Source organism: Bos taurus, chromosome 26, assembly GCF_002263795.3.
Source record: "Bos taurus isolate L1 Dominette 01449 registration number 42190680 breed Hereford chromosome 26, ARS-UCD2.0, whole genome shotgun sequence".
Taxonomy (NCBI): Eukaryota; Metazoa; Chordata; class Mammalia; order Artiodactyla; family Bovidae; genus Bos; species Bos taurus.
This window is the reverse complement of record NC_037353.1, coordinates 31,559,198-31,578,756: the sequence shown is the minus strand read 5'-3', so window position 1 is coordinate 31,578,756 and position 19,559 is coordinate 31,559,198. Positions and strand designations below refer to the sequence as shown.

The following is a 19,559-nucleotide window of genomic DNA, read 5'->3' as shown; positions in this document are numbered from 1 at the left end:
CAGTCGTGTCCAACTGTGTGTGGCTCTATAGACGGCAGCCCACCAGGCTCCTCTGTCCTTGGCATTCCCCAGGCAAGAATACTGGAGTGGGTTGCCGTTTCCTTCTCCAATGGATGTGAGTTGGACCATAAAGGTGGCTGAGTACCGAAGAATTGATGCTTTCGAACTGTGATGCTGGAGAAGACTCTTGAGAGTCCCTTGGACAGCAAGGAGATCAAACCAGTCAATCCTAAAGGAAAACAGTCCTGAATATTCATTGGAAGGACTGATGCTGAGAAGATATGACTCATTGGAAAAGACCCTGATGCTGGGAAAGCTTGAGGGCAGGAGAAGGGGGCTACAGAGGATGAGATATTTGGATGGCATCACCAACTCAATGGACATGAGTTTGAGTAAACTCTGGGAGATAGTGAAGGACAGGGAAGCCCGGCATGCTGTAGTCCATGGGAATCACAAAAGAGTCACATGACTTGGCAACTCAACAATGCCTTTTTACCTCTGATAATTTTCCTTGCTCTCGTTTGTTTTGTCTGAAATTAATACAGCTACTCCAACTTTGATTAGTATTAGCATGGTGTATCTTTCTCCATCTTGTGCCTTTAATCTTTATGTATCTTGATATTTAGAGTGTGTTTCTCATAGGCAACATATATTTGGTCTTTTTTAAATCTACTGTGACAATCGCTTTTCACTGGCAGCTGAAGTGATCGCTGATATAGTTGAATATCTAACTTCACTACCATTTTTTTTTTGGTCTTCCATGCCTTTTATGCTTTGAATGGACCATTTTATGATTCCATATTCTCTTAACATATTAAGCATACATTTAACTTTTTTAGCTGTTCACCTACTGTTTGCAATGTTTATTTACAACTAATCCAAGTTCCCTTTCAAATAACACTTATCACTTAATGGGTAAGGCAACTGCTTTATAATAGAGTATTTCCAATTCCTCTCTCTCACCCCTTATATATAATATTGCTGCCATTCCTCTTATCCATAATCTAGTCTCCAAATATATTATTATTGGAACAATTATGTTAAATCAGTGAAGAAAAATGAAAGATTTTACCTTCATTTATTCCTTAATGCTCCTTTGTGTAGATTGTTTCTGACCTGTATTACTTTCCTTCTCCCTTAAGAATTTCTTTTAGTAATTCTTGCAGGGGAAGTACATTGGTGACAAATTCCCTAAATTTTAGTTTGTATAAATTTATTTCTTCTTTTGAATGATAATTTCAGATACTACATAACTTTTTTTTTTTTCTTCCTCTCAACACAGAAAGTATTTTATTCTACTCTCTTTTGAGAAATGCAAAAAAGCAAAATGGCTGTCTGAGGAGGCCTTACAAATAGCTGTGAAAAGAAGAAAAGGAAAGATATAAGCATCTGAATGCAGAATTCCAAAGAATAGCAAGGAGAGATAAGAAAGCCTTCCTCAGCGATCAATGCAAAGAAATAGAGGAAAACAACAGAATGGGAAAGACTAGAGATCTCGTCAAGAAAATTAGAGATACCAAGGGAACATTTCATGCAAAGACGGGCTCAATAAAGGACAGAAATGGTATGGACCTAACAAAAGCAGAAGATATTAAGAACAGGTGCCAAGAATACACAAAACTGTACAAAAAAGATCTTCACGACCCAGATAATCACGATGGTGTGATCACTCACCTAGAGCCAGACATCCTGGAATGTGAAGTCAAGTGGGCCTTAGGAAACATCACCATCAACAAAGCTAGTGGAGGTGATGGAATTCCAGTTGAGCTATTCCAAATCCTGAAAGATGATGCTGTGAAAGTGCTGCACTCAATATGCCAGCAAATTTGGAAAACTCAGCAGTGGCCACAGGACTGGAAAAGGTCAATTTTCATTCCAATCCCAAAGAAAGGCAATGGCAAAGAATGCTCAAACTACCGTACAACTGCACTCATCTCACACACTAGTAAAGTAATGCTCAAATTTCTCCAATCAGGCTTCAGCACTACGTGAACCGTGAACTTCCAGATGTTCAAGCTGGTTTTAGAAAAGGCAGAGGAACCAGAGATCAAATTGCCAACATCTGCTGCATCATGGAAAAAGCAAGAGTTCCAGAAAAACATCTATTTCTGCTTTATTGACTATGCCAAAGCCTTTGACTGTGTGGATCACAATAAACTGGAAAATTCTGAAAGAGATGGGAATACCAGACCACGTGACCTGCCTCTTGAGAAACCGGTATGCAGGTCAGAAAGCAAGTTAGACTGGACGTGGAACAGACTGGTTCCAAATAGGAAAAGGAGTACGTCAAGGCTGTATATTGTCACCCTGCTTATTTAACTTATATGCAGAGTATATCATGAGAAACGCTGGGCTGGAAGAAGCACAAGCTGGAAATCAAGATTGCTGGGAGAAATATCAAAACCTCAGATATGCAGATGACACCACCCTTATGGCAGAAAGTGAAGAGGAACTAAAAAGCCTCTTGATGAAAGAGGAGAATGAAAAAGTTGGCTTAAAGCTCAACATTCAGAAAACTAAGATCACGGCATCTGGTCCCATCACTTCATGGGAAATAGATGGGGAAACAGTAGAAACCATGGCAGACTTTATTTTTGGGGGCTCCAAAATCACAGCAGATGGTGACTGCAGCCATGAAATTAATAGACGCTTACTCCTTGGAAGGAAAGTTATGACCAACCTAGATAGCATATTCAAAAGCAGAGACATTACTTTGCCAACAAAGGTCCGTCTAGTCAAGGCTATGGTTTTTCCAGTGGTCACGTATGGATGTGAGAGTTGGACTGTGAAGCAAGCTGAGCGCCCAAGAATTGATGCTTTTGAACTGTGGTGTTGGAGAAGACTCTTGGGAGTCCCTTGGACTGCAGGGAGATCCAACCAGTCCATCTAAAGGAGATCAGTCCTGGGTGTTCTTTGGAAGGAATGATGCTAAAGCTAAAACTCCAATACTTTGGCCACCTCATGTGAAGAGTTGGCTCATTGGAAAAGACTCTGATGCTGGGAGAGATTGGGGGCAGGAAGAGAAGAGGATGACAGAGGATGAGATGGCTGGATGGCATCACCGACTTGATGGACATGAGTTTGAGTGAACTCCGGGAGTTGGTGATGGACAGGGAGGCCTGGCGTGCTGCGATTCATGGGGTCGCAAAGAGTTGGACACGACTGAGCAACTGAACTGACTGAAACTTTCCTGTGATCTCAATACTCTGAGACAAATCTAGTAAAAGTTGTTTCGCTTTGTATTTGTTGTTAGGACATAACGAAAACTTCCAAGTTCCTTACATGCAGGACCAGAAAACAGAATTTTGGTTGTTTTGTGTGTGTTTGTGTTTTATGGCATATATCAACCTCTAACAGAAGTTTTACTATGTTCACCACTTGCCTTACTCCACTAGAACATAAGTTTCATTTACTGTTTGTTTTTTTTCCCCACTAATACACCCTGCACTTACATCAGTGACTAGTATGTTAGTGAGTACTCAAACATTTGTTGACCGAATGCCCACCATTTCTTCAAATCCAAGTCTAGGGTATAGAAAAACAAAGGAACTTGAATGCAGAATCCTCCATCAACCACACCACAAAAAATAACTATAAGAACTTTAGTTTTGATTTATACCTTGCAGGCTACCTGGATTCCAAGTGATCTTGGAAGCAAATGAAATGTGGTTGCAACACCTGTCACTCCATTATTGCCTTGGATTCAATTAAACTTATCAGCATGGCTAGCCAGGAGGCCACCTTTCTTAGTTATTACTCACAGAGCTCCAAGCATTCAGCTCTCAGAAAGCTAAATCTAGAAAGGGTAATGTGTTCACAGATAAGCATACAACATCACAAAGTCAACATGATTAAGAGTCAAAAGAACACTGTATTAGTAGAGGTAGTCCCTAGTTCCACTGCAGTACATATTAGTTGACTTAACAACCTCTTTGGGTTTGGTTTATCTTTAAAATAGGTAATGTCTTACCTACCTGAAAGGGAATGATTCATGTAATTTCTCTGAACCCCCAACTCTAAAGCCATTAATCCTTTACTTTGTCCAAAACAAATATCTTGTAATATTCACCTAAGATCAATATGAAAGATTACCTATACAGAAACAGTATCCGTTAAGTATAAATTACACATTACAGACTTAAGTCTGGTACTTGGCTTGTGGTTTGTATCCTACATTTGGTTTAAAATGATGAGAAATGTGGGACTCAATCTAAATTGTTCAAAATTCTGACTTACAATATATGATTTTTCACATTAGTAGATTCTAATGGAGAAAAAAAATGTTTAATTTGGCTTTCTTACACATTATAGACTTAAAGTCTGGCACTCTGTGGCTTGTATCCTGCATTTGGTTTAAAAAGATAAGAAAAGGAACTCAATCTAAACCATTCAAAATTCTGTTATAATGTATGATTTTTCAAATTAGCAAATTCTTAGTGGGGGAAAGAAAATGTTTGCTTTGGCTTTCACCTGCTTAACCTGTGTAAATCAAGCCCTCACTTTACCAGCTTTCACTTGAGTAACTGATTTCAACTGGGACGGTGCAGATGATGTGGTTAATGGGGAGCTGAGTAGGAAAAATACCAACCAAGAAGTTAGAAGACCCGGGCCCTAATCAATGTTGACCTGACACTCACAATGTATAAGTCATTTAATTAATTACCTTGGATATTCCTTCATCTTGAAAATAAAGATAATGGAGTCAGATTTACATAAAAGCTGAAGAGCAGCAAGGGAATAATGAAATTAGCTTACTTAAAGTGACAACAAACTGATCCTTACACCCAAGTATAACCACAACCAAGGAAGTGGGAAACATGACTACCAATGTTATTAAGATACAGAAGCTGAATCCTTAATAAAATTGAATCCTCAATAAAATTTATAGCCCATGGAATTGTAGTAATTCAAATTATTTCAAGATTCACTGCTGGATAAATAATAGCAGACAAAAGTTATATAACGGCCATGGCAGTTTGATGTAAGCAAAATCTTTTTGACATTAAAACTTGTTTTAAAGATTTCCCTTGAAAGAATTATTTTTATGTTTTAAAATATTTTTAAAAGCTGGTGTTTGCTACCTGGTATTCAAGCTGGAGAATGTAATCTTGACGAAGAGTGAGTGGGCTGTGTGTATGTGTAAGTGCATGTGTGGTATGTATATAAAATTTAAAAAGTAAACCCTAATACTCCTATATCTCACCTATGATAGCATCCAATGAATGTAGTAAGATGAATTATGTCTTTCATAAGACATAATTGGGAAAAGTAACATAGGCTGTTAATGTAGAAAACCACAAAAGTAGAAAAGCTTTGCTTTTTGTTTTCATCTGCAATCCAAATTAGGAGTTACTTAAGAGTTCTTGACTGTACAGGGTTCAAGTTGACATCAAATATCAAAATGTGTAGATTTATTACTTACATCTACACTGATGTTCATGGAAGGAAAAAGAAATCATCGAACATTTTGGGGGGAAATGGTAATCATTCCAAACCTAGGTTCATTCATAACTCTTTATGTTAATATTTTATTCTCTCTAAAGCAGCCTATCAGTACTTTTTAAAAATGCAATTCGTGTTCTCAATTGCCTCAGGATAGCCTTTATTTAAGCAGTAACAGGAGGTGCTCTGGAGGTTGGAAAAATTGAACTCTCAATGAAATCAGCTATTAATTTTTTTTAAGTAGATTACTCAAATAGGTGTGAAATTCATTAGACTGCAATCACAAAGGCAAAAATTTGTCTGTAGTGTGTGTTTGACAAGATATATGATAAACATTGCTTTGGGCCAAGAAACAGTGCTAATTAAAAGGCATGGAACCTATAATAAATAAAAACAACAGGGTTGAGTAAAACATAACAACCTTCCAAATCAAGAAAAACCAGAGAACTTCTTTACAAATCAGTCACCTGCCTGAGTTAAAAGTGAACATCAAGTTCACTTTGTTTACGTTTTCACCACTGTGCTCTTTCTCATAAGTATGTGCTCACATACACATATGATATGTGACAAGTGTGACTGAGGAGTTGAATTTGTATTTTAATCTAAATAACCACATGCGGTTAGTTAGTGGCACCTATTTTGGACAGTGCAGGGTCCTAGAAAAATAAGCATAATAAGTAAAATGACACTGAAACAGAATACACTGAGAGGTTAGAAAAACTAAACTGAGTGAAACTACTGTATTTCAAAAATACCATATTCTTTGTTTCCTTAACACTTTTTACTACAGCTACTTCTCAATTTCTGCAAATTCCTTCCTATCTGTGCAAAAGTAATTACCACTTATGTACTGGATCATCTGTTTCCAGGCCTGACTTCTAAGCACTAGATGTATCCACTTGCTTACTTGACATCTCCACTTAACATCCCACAGGTACTAAAACACATCTTCCCCTTACATCCAAACAAAAAGAAAGTAGCCCTCCTGCGAAGTTCCATAGTTTAATAAATACAAGCAGGTACTTAAGTCAAAATCCTGGAAGTAACCTGTGATTCTCTAACCCACTTTTTCCAACCAATCATCAAGTCTTCCTAACCTTTCTTCCTTAGATTCCCTGAAATGTTTTTCTTTCCATCCCCAATGCTACAACCCCAATCAAAGCCACTGTCATCTCACCCAGATTACTCCACCAGCCTCCCATATGGCCACTTGGCTCCTAGTTTTGATTCCCTCCAAAACCATTCTTCTCAAGGTAGTCAGTGATGTTCTAAAAACATGTATCAGAGAATGTTAAAAGATGAGTTAATCACATGGTACACAAGACTAATATTTATTGCCTTCCCTGATTAAGTTTTCTTCAGCCAATTAAACAGTTCCCACTGGGTAAGGTCTCTTTTACCCTTAGCATTTTCATCTTCATAAACAGTTGAAAACATAATTTAATGTTCTTTAATAGCCAATGTTAGAACTTCTTCTAGGAATCCTATACTGTTCTACCTTTTAATTACCAAGATATCTTAAACAGCACAGTTTTTTATGAAAGGTTACAAAACAGAACAAAAAGTATTTTCTTCACAAAGGCTCAGGGAATGGGGGAATTACCTCCAGTCAGTCAATGTCTTCACCACAAGCCAGTCTTCTTTACAAGATATATTCATTATATACTCTAATTGTTTTGTTTTTAAAATTTCCCAAATCCTGTAGTTTGGGATTTTATAAATAGTAAATATGAACAATTAAATAACTATATTGAAGGTCACTATTACCATACAAAATAATTTGTTGCATTTTTGTGCAGCTATTTTTGTGTATCTTATGCATGCCATATGCTTTACTAAAGTTTTCCAGAAGATTCAATGGTAGTGAAGAGTCATTTCTCTTAGTTGCACATTTTTGTGGTTCAATGACATTGCAAACACTGATTTCATGTCCAACTTCAGTTAAACACAGGATTGGAACTTAAAAGATTCAACAGCAAAACATTTAAAAGTACATTATTTATACTGAATACCTTACTACATAATGACTTAAAAAGTCAGAGTTTTTGTGTAGTCAAAATAAACAATATAATTCAGGTTGAAAAGTACATTTTCTGAAGACTGTTTATGCCTTTTAGCCTAGAATCATAACTCAGAATAGTTATGTATTTATCACAGCATAAGCCATGTTAAATATCAGTGAAAGCCTGACCTTTACTAAGAGAAAAGTCAAAATGGTTAAATATTGTTTTCAGGTATCATTTTTGTGGTGTTCTGTCTATTCCTTGTAAACTATGTACTATGCAAATTATCATGTATCTAATTAAAAACAAGTTCTGATGTACAGATTCAAATAGAATCAAAAGAGACCATCATCACATAAAATACTTTGTTTCGTAACTTTTCTCAACTCTGTTAAAAATGAGTTTTGAGGTGAGATATGAGGAAAACTATAAAGACAAATATTAAAATAAATGTTTTGAGCCATATATGAAACATTCCCTTTGGTATTGGAATGAGGTTTTACGTGCTAGCTAGCTAGCTAGACTTATTGAAAAATAATTCCTACAAAATCGTGAAAAAAAATGATATAGATGACTAGAGCAAATGTTATTTGTATATTTAGCCTGATCAGACTAATGGAAGGTTAAATTCACCATATATATATAATGCCAGAATGACAAAAAGTAAATAATACATGGAATCTAAATAATAATGGTAGCTGATGAAGCACCTACAGATGCTGATTAATTAATTTTTAGAGTAAGATCCTTTTTAGTAGTACGTATAACAAACTGATTTTATTGTCACTAAAACATCATTTGTTAGGATTGTTAGGATGGAGCTCTAATAATTTGCATGAAGAGATCAAATCTCTCCACTCTCCCAACCTAGTGCCTTGTACAAATGGGGGAGGGGGGGCGGAATGCCCCTTCCTCAAGACTCTTTACTTCCATCTGTCAGAAATTTGACATAGTATCATGATTGTTAGAACAAGACACTTTACTGCCATCTGCTGAAAAACTGTCATAATAAATATACAAATCTATGACCTGACTAAATTCCCCTAACATGCAGCAGTGCTGTATGCTGCAAAACATGCAAAATTCATACTACTTTCAATAGTGGACACTATTCCTCCTACCAAACTTTAAAGAGCCCCCAGTCTGAAACACTAGAAACTACTAGCCAGTTGAAGTCTTGACCACAAACAGGTATTTATATTCAAAACAGTTTATATTCAGAATGTATACTATCAACAGGATAATACCAAGTGTGTAAAGAAAAATTGTTTTAAAAGGTACTAAGGAACAACTACAGTTCAAACCTTTTTTATATTTTAACTTATATTTCAAAGTTAAAAATTAAACTCACAAATGTTTCCTTAAATTACTGTTGGCAGGTTTAAGAAGGCATTCTATTCAGTAACAAGTACTGATATCTGTTTTATAAAATTCTCATAATACTTTAATAGCACTCAAGATACTCTCTTAGATATCAAATCAGTATCACAACTCTTACATATTTAAATTCTCAGAGATTTGATAATTAACCAAAGATTGTCAAGTGTATTCCAGTTACCCAAATTGACTCTTAAAGGTTACACTAATCAAAAGAATAAGACAAAAGTTTTAGCTAAAGATAGGTGGTATATCTTTCCTGATGGCTCAGCAGGTAAAGAACTTGCCTGTCAATGCAGGAGATACAAGAGATGTGGGCTCAAATCCCTGGGTTGTGAAGATTCTCTGGAGAAAATGGCAACCCACTCCAGTATTCTTGCCCGGAAAACCTCATGGGCAGAGAGCCTTTGTTCTACATCCAAAGGGTCAAAAGAGTCGGACACAACTGAGTGATAATACATGGACTGGATGTGGTATATCATCTTATACCATCTTCCGGTATAAGCAAAAGGAAATCTTTCTTCACAAGTTATTTAATTAAATTTGAAAACTGTAGGAATGTATTCTTCTGCTTTTATGGGTTATGTCATTTGCTTTCATCTAATTTTTAATCATGCAAGAATAACCATATACCCTGGTTTTCCAGAGACATTTCTGATGTATGGTTATTAATAGTGCCCCCTTTCCATTTCAAAGTGTCCCACTTTATACCCTTTAACCATGACCCCTTCTTACTCATGCAAAATGACAAATTCTGCAAGCTGAAATCTGAACTCAATATGTATGAATGGCTTAGCAATAACTGAGAAGCAAAAGTTACCACAAAAGTTATCAGAGAATGATTCATTCATCTGAAACTGTCACAACATTGTTAACTAGCTATACCTCAATACAAAATTAAAAGTTTTAAATCCAGGCTTTACAATGAGATAAATTAGAAATACGCAAATATATTTATAGAGCTCATTCCAATTGCATCATCCACCTTTCAGTAAAAGTACAAATAAATATTTTATGTGTTTTTCCTCCTGCAAGAATTTCTATCATCTATTGTTTTCATTTGTATCCATCAAATCCATAAATTACTTAGCATCTCTCCCTTCTTTCTGTATGAAATAATCATTTGGGATTTTTAAAGTACTAAATACCACAAAGGAATTTTTGACATTGTCACTGTCAATTTGCTACTATATATATTAACAAAAAGCAAAGTTTAGAGCAATATTTTTTAAAATGTAACATTCTATGACATTCTTTTTTTATTTACTGAGCCTCACAGAGAGATTAAACCTAATTTCTTTAAAAGAAAGGACCATTGTTGGACATGGCAATTAGTCCCACTGCAGTTTGGGAAATTATCAGCTCATATGTAGTCATTCAATAATATCCCTTACTATAGTCAAACTATTTAAATATTAAATATACTGACTGCACAAGGATAATTGGGAAATTAAGAGTCCATTTAGCTTCATGTTAGAAGTAATGAAATCCATAAGCTCTCTAAGGTGACAGCCATACATGTGACATATTTTATGCACCTTAAAAAATTGTAATTCCTTAGCTATAGATGGTTTGTCTATAACTTCTACACGTAGGGTTGTGATCACCTTGCATTTCTATTATAAACTAACATAAATGAATGTAGGGGAACAAAAATATTTCAAAAACTGTATCTATTTTCATTTTTAAGAAACAATACCCATTAAAAAAAAAAAACGACATTAGGTTACTGCCTTTAAAGTTCAAGTTCCATTATCTTAAGATATAAACACACTTTGATATGAGATTTTTATAAAAACCACACATACACACAAGCTTCAGGTAGAGCTGTAATAAACAAATTCCTTTTATAAACACAATTTTAACTGAAAAGCCACAGTAGATGGAAAAAAAAAAAAAGAAGAAAGGATATTACCTGGTAAAATCCAGTGACATCTACAATAGTTTTACAGCACATTTAAGCATTCTACGGTTTTATATCTTTACCTGCCTTCCATTTCTTAGTTGCTCCTTAAAAAATTGCCAATTACGACTATAGGTTCAACTTCAAACTTCGTCCTGATTTTGAGTGCCAGGAAAAGCAAAACAACATTCCAAATTTCCATCTTAATGTTATAACCTCACTTCAAAAATGGTTTTATTTAAATTACAATGCCCATCTAAATAGAAAAAAAAAGAAAACCAAGCAGCAACATGTAATTATACATAATAGTTATTCATTATATGGGAAGTGTTTTTTAGGATGGTATATCTAGAATGCACTTGCTCTGTGAGTCTCTTCAGTAATTAAATTGACTTAGACCAACACTATCAAAAGTAAGAGTACTGTAATAAGGGGCACACATTTACAATACTGCTAGCCTTAAAAGCAGTAAAGCAAAAGAAAATATACCAAATAGCACATGCATATCTCACAGAACTTCCACTGAACTATCAATGACTTTTATGCAATGTGCTCTTTTCTGTAACTTTATTAACAACTACCAAAAAAGGAAAGATGAGATTGAAATCAATGGTACTGAACTGAATTGTTTGAAGCCAGTGCCCCATTTGTGGGGAAAAGTGCATTTAATTCAGCAGCAATATAGCACAGTGTGAAGATATTGTGCTTAGACGCAGATATTCCAGAACTGAAAGATGTACAAGGCAAGTCAAGATATAAAACCATAGTACACTGTTAAATAACCTTGAAACATACATATATTGCAGTGTTCAAAGAAAAACATTCATTTCATTGTACAAGGCTAGGGAGAAATCCTTAAAGTTACCTATCGCAGTTTATGATATAATAAATACATATCTATATAGCATTGTATATACATATATAGAATGTGTTTATGTGTGTTTATGTGTATCTTTTTCTTTTTTTGCCAAATTATTCTGTTAGTTTCTGTGGATCTGCAACTTTCAGGAATGAAAACTCCTTTACACTACAAGTTTCTGTTCCCCTAAACTTCAGAAAAGATATTTATACTAGAAAAGGTATCAATACTTTCCCCCAACCCAAAGACTTACTTCAGATATTTTGCTTCACAATTGATCAGAGAAACACAATTAAAGGAATTCAAAATTTTTTGACTGTATCTTTTCACTTTGCCAGTTGTTTCAACAAGCAGATATCTTTTAATATTAAATCAGCTGATGCAAATTCTTTAGCAAAGGATATAAATGAGATTTTGCTGATCAAAACAGAGCAAATCAAAACCAAAAAAAAATAAAATAAAATAAAATCCAGTGATTTACTCTGACTGTAAACAATATATAAAATTCAAATCTCAAATTTCAAAATAAGTTAAAAGAAAAATTCTACCTTCAGGGCCTATAATACTAAAAAGATCTGACAATTGGTAAGGGGAAAATATATATGAAAAGTTGCAACAAAATTGCTTGCCCAGAATTTTTGCTAAGAAAAAGTATATCTAACTATACTACCTCTGGCCCTTAAGTTTAATAATTTCATAATTTGTTGGCAAATGTTTTAAGCAAACTGGCATATCATATTACACAACAGAAAAACATCCATCAAGTTCAGCAAAGAAAACTTATATAAGCTTTTTGTACAGAATTTAAAAAAATCTAAATGGCTATGATTCCTCTATTAGCAGAAACACATAAACATAGTCTTTATAAATCTGCCAAATATATCAATATCTACATAAATAGATACAGATATAGATATGAAACATTAACGGCAGTCTATTTTTGAACAGTGTGTGGGACCAGCAGATTTGTATCAGACCATGGCACGATATGGACCCTGCATCTTTAGGAACTGAATGATGAAAGAAGGACCCCCAGCAACAATCTGAGGTGGAAGATGGCTGAGTGGACAGTTCTCAATACTCATGATTGAAAGCTTGCTGCAAAGAGCCAGCTCAAAGGGAAGGCTATGCAGGTTGGGGTTGTCATTCAAATACAGTTCTTCTAGATTCTCCAGTGTACCTGTTATAAAAAATAATTTTTAAAAAGTTAGTTATTATTTAAAAAGCTCAACTGAGCATGATCCTTATCCTGGGTATCACGCATACTGAACACACAGTGCCTTTTACTCTCTTCTCTTAGTTTTAAAACTCTCTACAACCATGGATCTCAAACTTTCCTGCTTATTCAAATAAACAAGGGAGATTTTTAAAAAGTGATGTCCAGGTCACGTGCTATACCAATAAAAATCTCTTCCTTTATGTTTGGTTTTCAAGCTCAGTTTCTTTGAAAAAATATATACTGTATCTCCAGAGACTCTGTTTGGGATAGCCTGGCATTCATGTGTATTTTAAATTTCAAAAATTATATAATCAACTTACATAGTAAGTGCCTATAATTACTTTCATGTTGAAGAAATGTGATCATTTCTCTTAGTAATAAATTTCTCACGTGAAAGGTTAAGAGAGTTATTATGTATTTGCCAGTAAGGCAAAAGTCAATTTATGTAATCTTTAAAAATTTTTCCTTAGACCATCTTAGGATACTCATACTTTCTAGGCAAATAGTCTCAAGCAATTGCATGTGGCCAGCTGGATAAGCACACTAGAAATAAGTATATAAAGTTGCTTTATGAGTTTCCAATTTTTTAATTTCAAAATCTTAATATTTGACAGTGGTATGTAATAGAACTAATTTAAAAAGTTACTAGATATTGGATTTGTTTACATTTAAGATTTTATGTATTATTCAGAGCAACCTTACGGAAAGTTACTAGAATCCATATTTTATAGATAGGAACCTGAAGCTTAGGGAGGTTCTGTACCTTATTCAATGCCACAAAACCAGAAGCAGTAGAGCCAGATTTTGAATTGTCTATTGTACTCCAAAACCATCCTTAACCACTCATCTATAGTGCCTCTGAAACAGCATGGTATAGATGAGAGAATAACAAATGGGATTACTAATTTTAGTACTATGTGACTGTAATTGATTAAAACACTGTAACATGAAGCAACTTGCACTGCGTAAAATTCAAGGTGTTCATATTGACAGTATGAAATAATGGGTATGAAAACACTTGGAAAATTCTAAAGTAACTCAAATATTAACATTAATCAAATATTAATATCAATCCTAAAACCTCATAAGGGAAAATTCTTTTGGCATAAGAAACTAATTTAATTCATGCTTGTGTAATTTTTAAACTTGGAAGAAAAAGAACTCCTCCAAATTAACGTTAAATCTACTGAAATACAAGTATGCTAAAACATTCTCAAATATTATGTTAAACTCAATTCCCCATGAGGAAACCTAATAAAAACTAACCAACTACTACTATTACTACTAGTGCTCTATAAAAAAAATCTTGAGCTTGATGTAATTTGAGTAAGTTGACAAAAATAGTAGATTTATTTATCAGAAACACTGCTTGAACACATGTTGTAATAACTAATGAAAGCATGTTATTAGTACAGTCAAATACCCAAAGGGTTCATACCAATTTCCTCAGGAAGATGAGTAAGTAGGTTCTCTCCAAGGCCTAGATGTGTAAGATTGGTAAGGTGACCAATGCCTCTGGGAAGAGTGGTCAGTTGGTTGTTTGTCAAGACTAATTTCTAAAAGGTTAACAAAATAAAAGACGGTTACATGTATGTTTCCTGTAACTGATGTAAATTTTTTAAAAATTACATCTACTAAACAGCAAGATAAATTTATAGGGAAATTAGATTGACTAATATTATATAGTAGTAATGTAGTATTAGTCACTCAGTCGTGTCTGACTCTGCGACCCCACAGACTGTAGCCCTCCAGGAATCTCTGTCCATGGGATTCTCCAGGCAAGAATACTGGAGTGGGTTGTATTCCTTTCTCCAGAGGATCTTCCCAACCCAGATACTGAACCTGGGTCTCCTGCATAGCAGGCAGATTCTTTACTGTCTGAGCTACATATTATATAAAAATCACTAAATAACTTTTTCTTTCAAACACTATCATTTGTTAGGAAGACAAAAGCAGCTAGGTTACATGAACATAAAATTCAGCTCTAATAGGAAAATCTATTTGGTCCAAGAATAAAAAAATGTACAATTTGGAATGCATCCCAAAAACTTTAATTATATACCTATAAAATCATCAGAATGTTTTACCTGCAAATCCTTAAGATAAGCAATTTCATTTGGCAAGGATTCCAATTTGTTCTCCTCTAGATCCAATTCTCTTAACTTCCTAAGGTTTCCAAGGCCATGAGGAAGCTTCTTTAGAAGATTGTTTGATAATATTAAAACCTAAAGAGAAATCATTGATAATGTTTGACAACCCACAAAACAGAAATATATTATCATCATGTGCCTTAAAATTAAGCAATGTTAATTTTCTAAACAGTGAATATTTAGGGTAATGTCTAATTATATAACAAGATATTAAACTTACTATTCTAAAAAAAAAATTACCATAGTCACTGGAAACAAAATAGTTTGATGAAGTCAAAACTAATGAAAGCAAAAGGAAAGAATTTAAACTAAATTACAAAAAATATGAAAATTATTAACTACTTGCACTAAGATTCATACAGGTAATGGTATTTTGATACTGAATGGTTACAAATATCTATCTAATAGGAAACCAATTATTTATTCAAAACTCCTTACAAGCAAGCCATCATTTAAGGTAGGTAACAATTGACTTCTAAACTGCCTATATCAATCCACTAGTTATTATTTGTAGTAAATTTATTACATTGCAGGGCATCCTGCAGTATCTTGAATAAGAAGGGGAAAAAAGGTTGAAGAAGATACAAGTCTTCATTCTCAGAGAAGTTATAGTGGAGGGGGGTTAGGTAGGCAAACAATACTGAGTATGGGGATAGTGAGAAGAGCACTAAATGGAAAGATCTATGTAAGGTTCTAGCTAAATTTTTATGCCCACTTATTTCTTCCAAAGTTATACTACATACAATGAAGTAAACATATTCAATAAGACCAAGAAAATGACAATAGTAGCTATCACTGAGTTTACTACTATTTGTATGCATGCTAAGTTGCTTCAGCTGTATCTGATTCTTTGTGACCCACTGGACTGCAACCCCCCAAGCTCCTTTGTCCATGGGAGTCTCCGGGCAAGAATACTGGAATGGGTTGCCATACCCTCCTCCAGGGGATCTTCCCAATCCAGGGATTGAACCCATGTCCCCTGTGTCTCTTGCACTGGCAGGTGGATTCTTTACCACTAACACCACATATTAAATGAAAAATGTGCATTACTGCATTTAGTCTTAATTACAATTCTATGTGGAGAAGGAAATGGCAACCCACTCCAATATTCTTGCCTGGAAAATCCCATGGATGGAGGAACGTGCCAGGCTACAGTCCATGGGGTCACAAAGAGTCAAACACAACTGAGTGACTTCATTAGCACTAGCACAATTCTATGAGGAATATATTACTATCCCCATTACTTTCCCCAGCTGAGGAAACTGAAGCTTGGGTACATTAAATCCATAAATAGTTAAAAGGGGAATTGTACCCAGATCTATTTGGCTTCAAAGTTCCTGCTGTTAGCCATTACACCATACTTTTTCACCTTATTAAATACAATAATAAAAGAATAGAAAAATTAGAATTTTTAAAAAAACATGAGGACAATTTTAGAAATATTTACTATTAGTAAGTTTTTTCATCAAAAGAGTGAAAATGCTAGGGATTCAGAGGCAGGAGAAATCTTTGAGGAAGTAACAGGAAGGTAGATCTTTGTTAACTACTTTAACAACAAAGTAGTTGCTAAATTGTGTCTGAGTCTTTGCAACTCCATGGACTGCACGGATCTTTAATTGTGAGAAATAATTTTAAAAGAAAAATTTTAAGGGGATGAGAAAAGAGCATTCTAGATACTGGGAACAATAAAGGTACAGAGCTAGAAATATGCACACATTGCCAACAAAGAAACTAATCAATTCAGTTAGTAAATAAAAGAGGAGGTGGGTAATTAGGATGAAAAAGTAGGTCAGAATTATATGAAGGGTGCTGAATGCCAATATGAGGAACCCAGAATTATTTTAGAGGACAATGGTATAGCATTCTTACAAAGAATTAAGAAAAAAAATACAAAAGATGCTGCGCTTTAGAGACCCTTTCTTTCAAAGATAGTTTATAGTATTCAAACCGACCGACTTTTAGTGGGCAAGAGTGATTCAAAAGCATTGAGCCCAGATTAAGTCAACACTTCATCATCCTAATACAGCTGCATGTTTAAGAGAGCACTACATTTCTTTTTTTAATTGACAGAATCTGGACTATTTATTTATTTATGACCACTTCACGTGGCATACAGGACCTTAGTTCTCCAACCAGGGATCAAATCCACACCCTCTGCATTGGGAGCGAGGAGTTTGAACCACTGGACTGCTAGGGAAGTCCTGAGAGCACTAACATTTCTAATTATGATCTTCAATTATGAAACTGATTAATTGTAAACTTCATAAGTGAGGTAACTGTGGAAAAGTCTAATGAGTTCTAAATGTTCTTTTATACTCACCTCAAGAGAAACAAGACCAGACACATCCTCAGGGATCTTTGTGAGCTGATTGGTAGCTAAATTCAATTCTACCATACTGGTCCAAGTTCCAAAATCCAAGGGAAGTGATGTCAATTGATTGTCCTGACAGAGATAAAACGAAGCATTCAAGGTAAAACCACAAAAACAAAGCTCCATATGTAACTCCCTATAGAAAGAGAATTCTTAAACAGAAAAAGACATTCCCTTTTTTTAGTATCTAAATATAGAAAGAAAGAAAAACAAGGAACAAAAACACTCAGCCTCCAAAGTTTTCCATACAGTTAAGTTCAGTCACTAAGTCGTGTCCGATTTTCATGACGCCATGGGCTACAGCACGTCAGGATTCCCTGTCCATCACCAACCCCGGAGCTTGCTCAAAATGATGTCCATCTAGTAGGTGATGCCATCCAACCATTTCATTATCTGTAGTCTCCTCCTCTTGCCTTCAGTCGTTCCCAGCATCAGGGTCTTTTCCATGGAGTCAGTTCTTCACATCAGGTGGCCAAAGTATTGGAGTTTCAGCTTCAACATCAGTCCTTCCAATGAACACCCAGGACTGATCTCCTTTAGGATGGACTGGTTGGATCTCCTTGCTGTCCAAGGGACTCTAGAGAGCCTTCTCCAACACCACAGTTCAAAAGCATCAATTCTTCAGCGCTCAGCTTTCTTTATAGTCCAACTCTCACATCCATACATGACCCCTGGAAAAACCATAGCCTTGACTAGACGGACCTTTGTTGACAAAGTAAGGTCTCTGCTGTTTAATATGCTGTCTAGGTTGGTCGTAACTTTTCTTCCAAGGAGTAAGTGTCTTTTAATTTCATGGCTGCAATCACCATCTGCAGTGATTTTGGAGCCCAAAAAAATAGTCAGCCACTGTTTCTACTGTTTCCCCATCTATTTGCCATGAAGTGACAGGACCGGATGCCATGATCTTAGTTTTCTGAATGTTGAGCTTTAAGCTAACTTTTTTCACTCTACTCTTTCACTTTCATCAAGAGGCTCTTTAGTTCTTCACTTTCTGCCATAAGGGTGGTTATCATCTACATATCTGAGGTTATTGATATTTCTCCTAGCAATCTTGATTCCAGCTTGTGCTTCCTCCAGCCCAGCGTTTCTCATGATGCACTCTACATATAAGTTAAATAAGCTTATATATATTGACACACTAATATACAGCCTTGACAAACTCCTTTTCCTATTTGGAACCAGTCTGTTGTTTCATGTCCAGTTCTAACTGTTGCTTCCTGACCTGCATACAGGTTTCTCAAGAGTCAGGTCAGGTGGTGTGGTATTTCCATCTCTCAGAATTTTCCATAGTTTGTTGTGATCCACATAGTCAAAGGCTTTGGCATAGTCAATAAAGCAGAAATAGATGTTTTTCTGGAACTCTTTTGCTTTTCCATGATTCAGCAGATGTTGGCCATTTGATCTCTGGTTCACCTGCCTTTTCTAAAACCAGCTTGAACATCAGGAAGTTCACGGTTCACATATTGCTGAAGCCTGGCCTGGAGAATTTTGAGCATTACCTTACTAGCGTGTTAAGATGACTACAATTGTGTGTAGTTTAAGCATTCTTTGGCATTGCCTTTCTTTGGGACTGGAGTGAAAACTGACCTTTTCCAGTCCTGTGGCCACTGCTGAGTTTTCCAAATTTGCTGACATATAGAGTGCAGCACTTTTACGGCATCATCTTTCGGGATTTGAAATAGCTCAACTGGAATTCCATCACCTCCACTAGCTTTGTTCGTAGTGATGCTTTCTAAGGCCCACTTGACTTCACATTCCAGGATGTCTGGTTCTAGCTGAGTGTGAGTGATCACACCATCGTGATAATCTTGGTTGTGAAGATCTTTTTTGTACAGTTCTTCTGTGTATTCTTGCCACCTCTTCTTAATATCTTCTGCTTCTGACAGGTCCCTACCATTTCTGCCTTTTATTGAGCCCATCTTTGCATGAAATGTTCCCTTGGTAGCTCTAATAGTCTTGAAGAGATCTCTAGTCTTTCCCATTCTATTGTTTTCCTCTATTTCTTTGCATTGGTTGGTGAGGAAGGCTTTCTTATCTCTCCTTGCTGTTCTTTGGAACCCTGCATTCAAATGGTATATCTTTCCTTTTCTCCTTTGCTTTTCACTTCTCTTCTTTTTATAGCTATTTGTACAGCCTCCCCAGCCAGCCATCTTGCTTTTTTACATTTCTTTTTCTTGGGGATGGTCTTGATCCCTGTCTCCTGTACAATGTCATGAACCTCCATCCATAGTTCAT

The 19,559-nt window shown here is 35.4% G+C and overlaps 1 protein-coding gene across 4 annotated transcripts in view; it reads right to left on the bottom strand.

The window, feature by feature from the left end:
- Window positions 1-10,638: 10,638 nt before the first annotated feature.
- SHOC2 (SHOC2 leucine rich repeat scaffold protein) overlaps window positions 10,639-19,559 on the bottom strand; it is an 87,686-nt gene continuing 78,765 nt past the window's right edge. For all 4 annotated transcript variants that reach the window (XM_010820029.4, XM_059881818.1, NM_001101943.1 and 1 more), the window contains 4 exon segments: window positions 17,274-17,396; window positions 14,891-15,028; window positions 14,242-14,359; window positions 10,639-12,764 (listed from right to left, as the gene is read on the bottom strand). In XM_010820029.4, coding sequence (XP_010818331.1) covers window positions 12,556-12,764; window positions 14,242-14,359; window positions 14,891-15,028; window positions 17,274-17,396 — 588 coding nt within the window. In that variant the 3' untranslated portion in view covers window positions 10,639-12,555.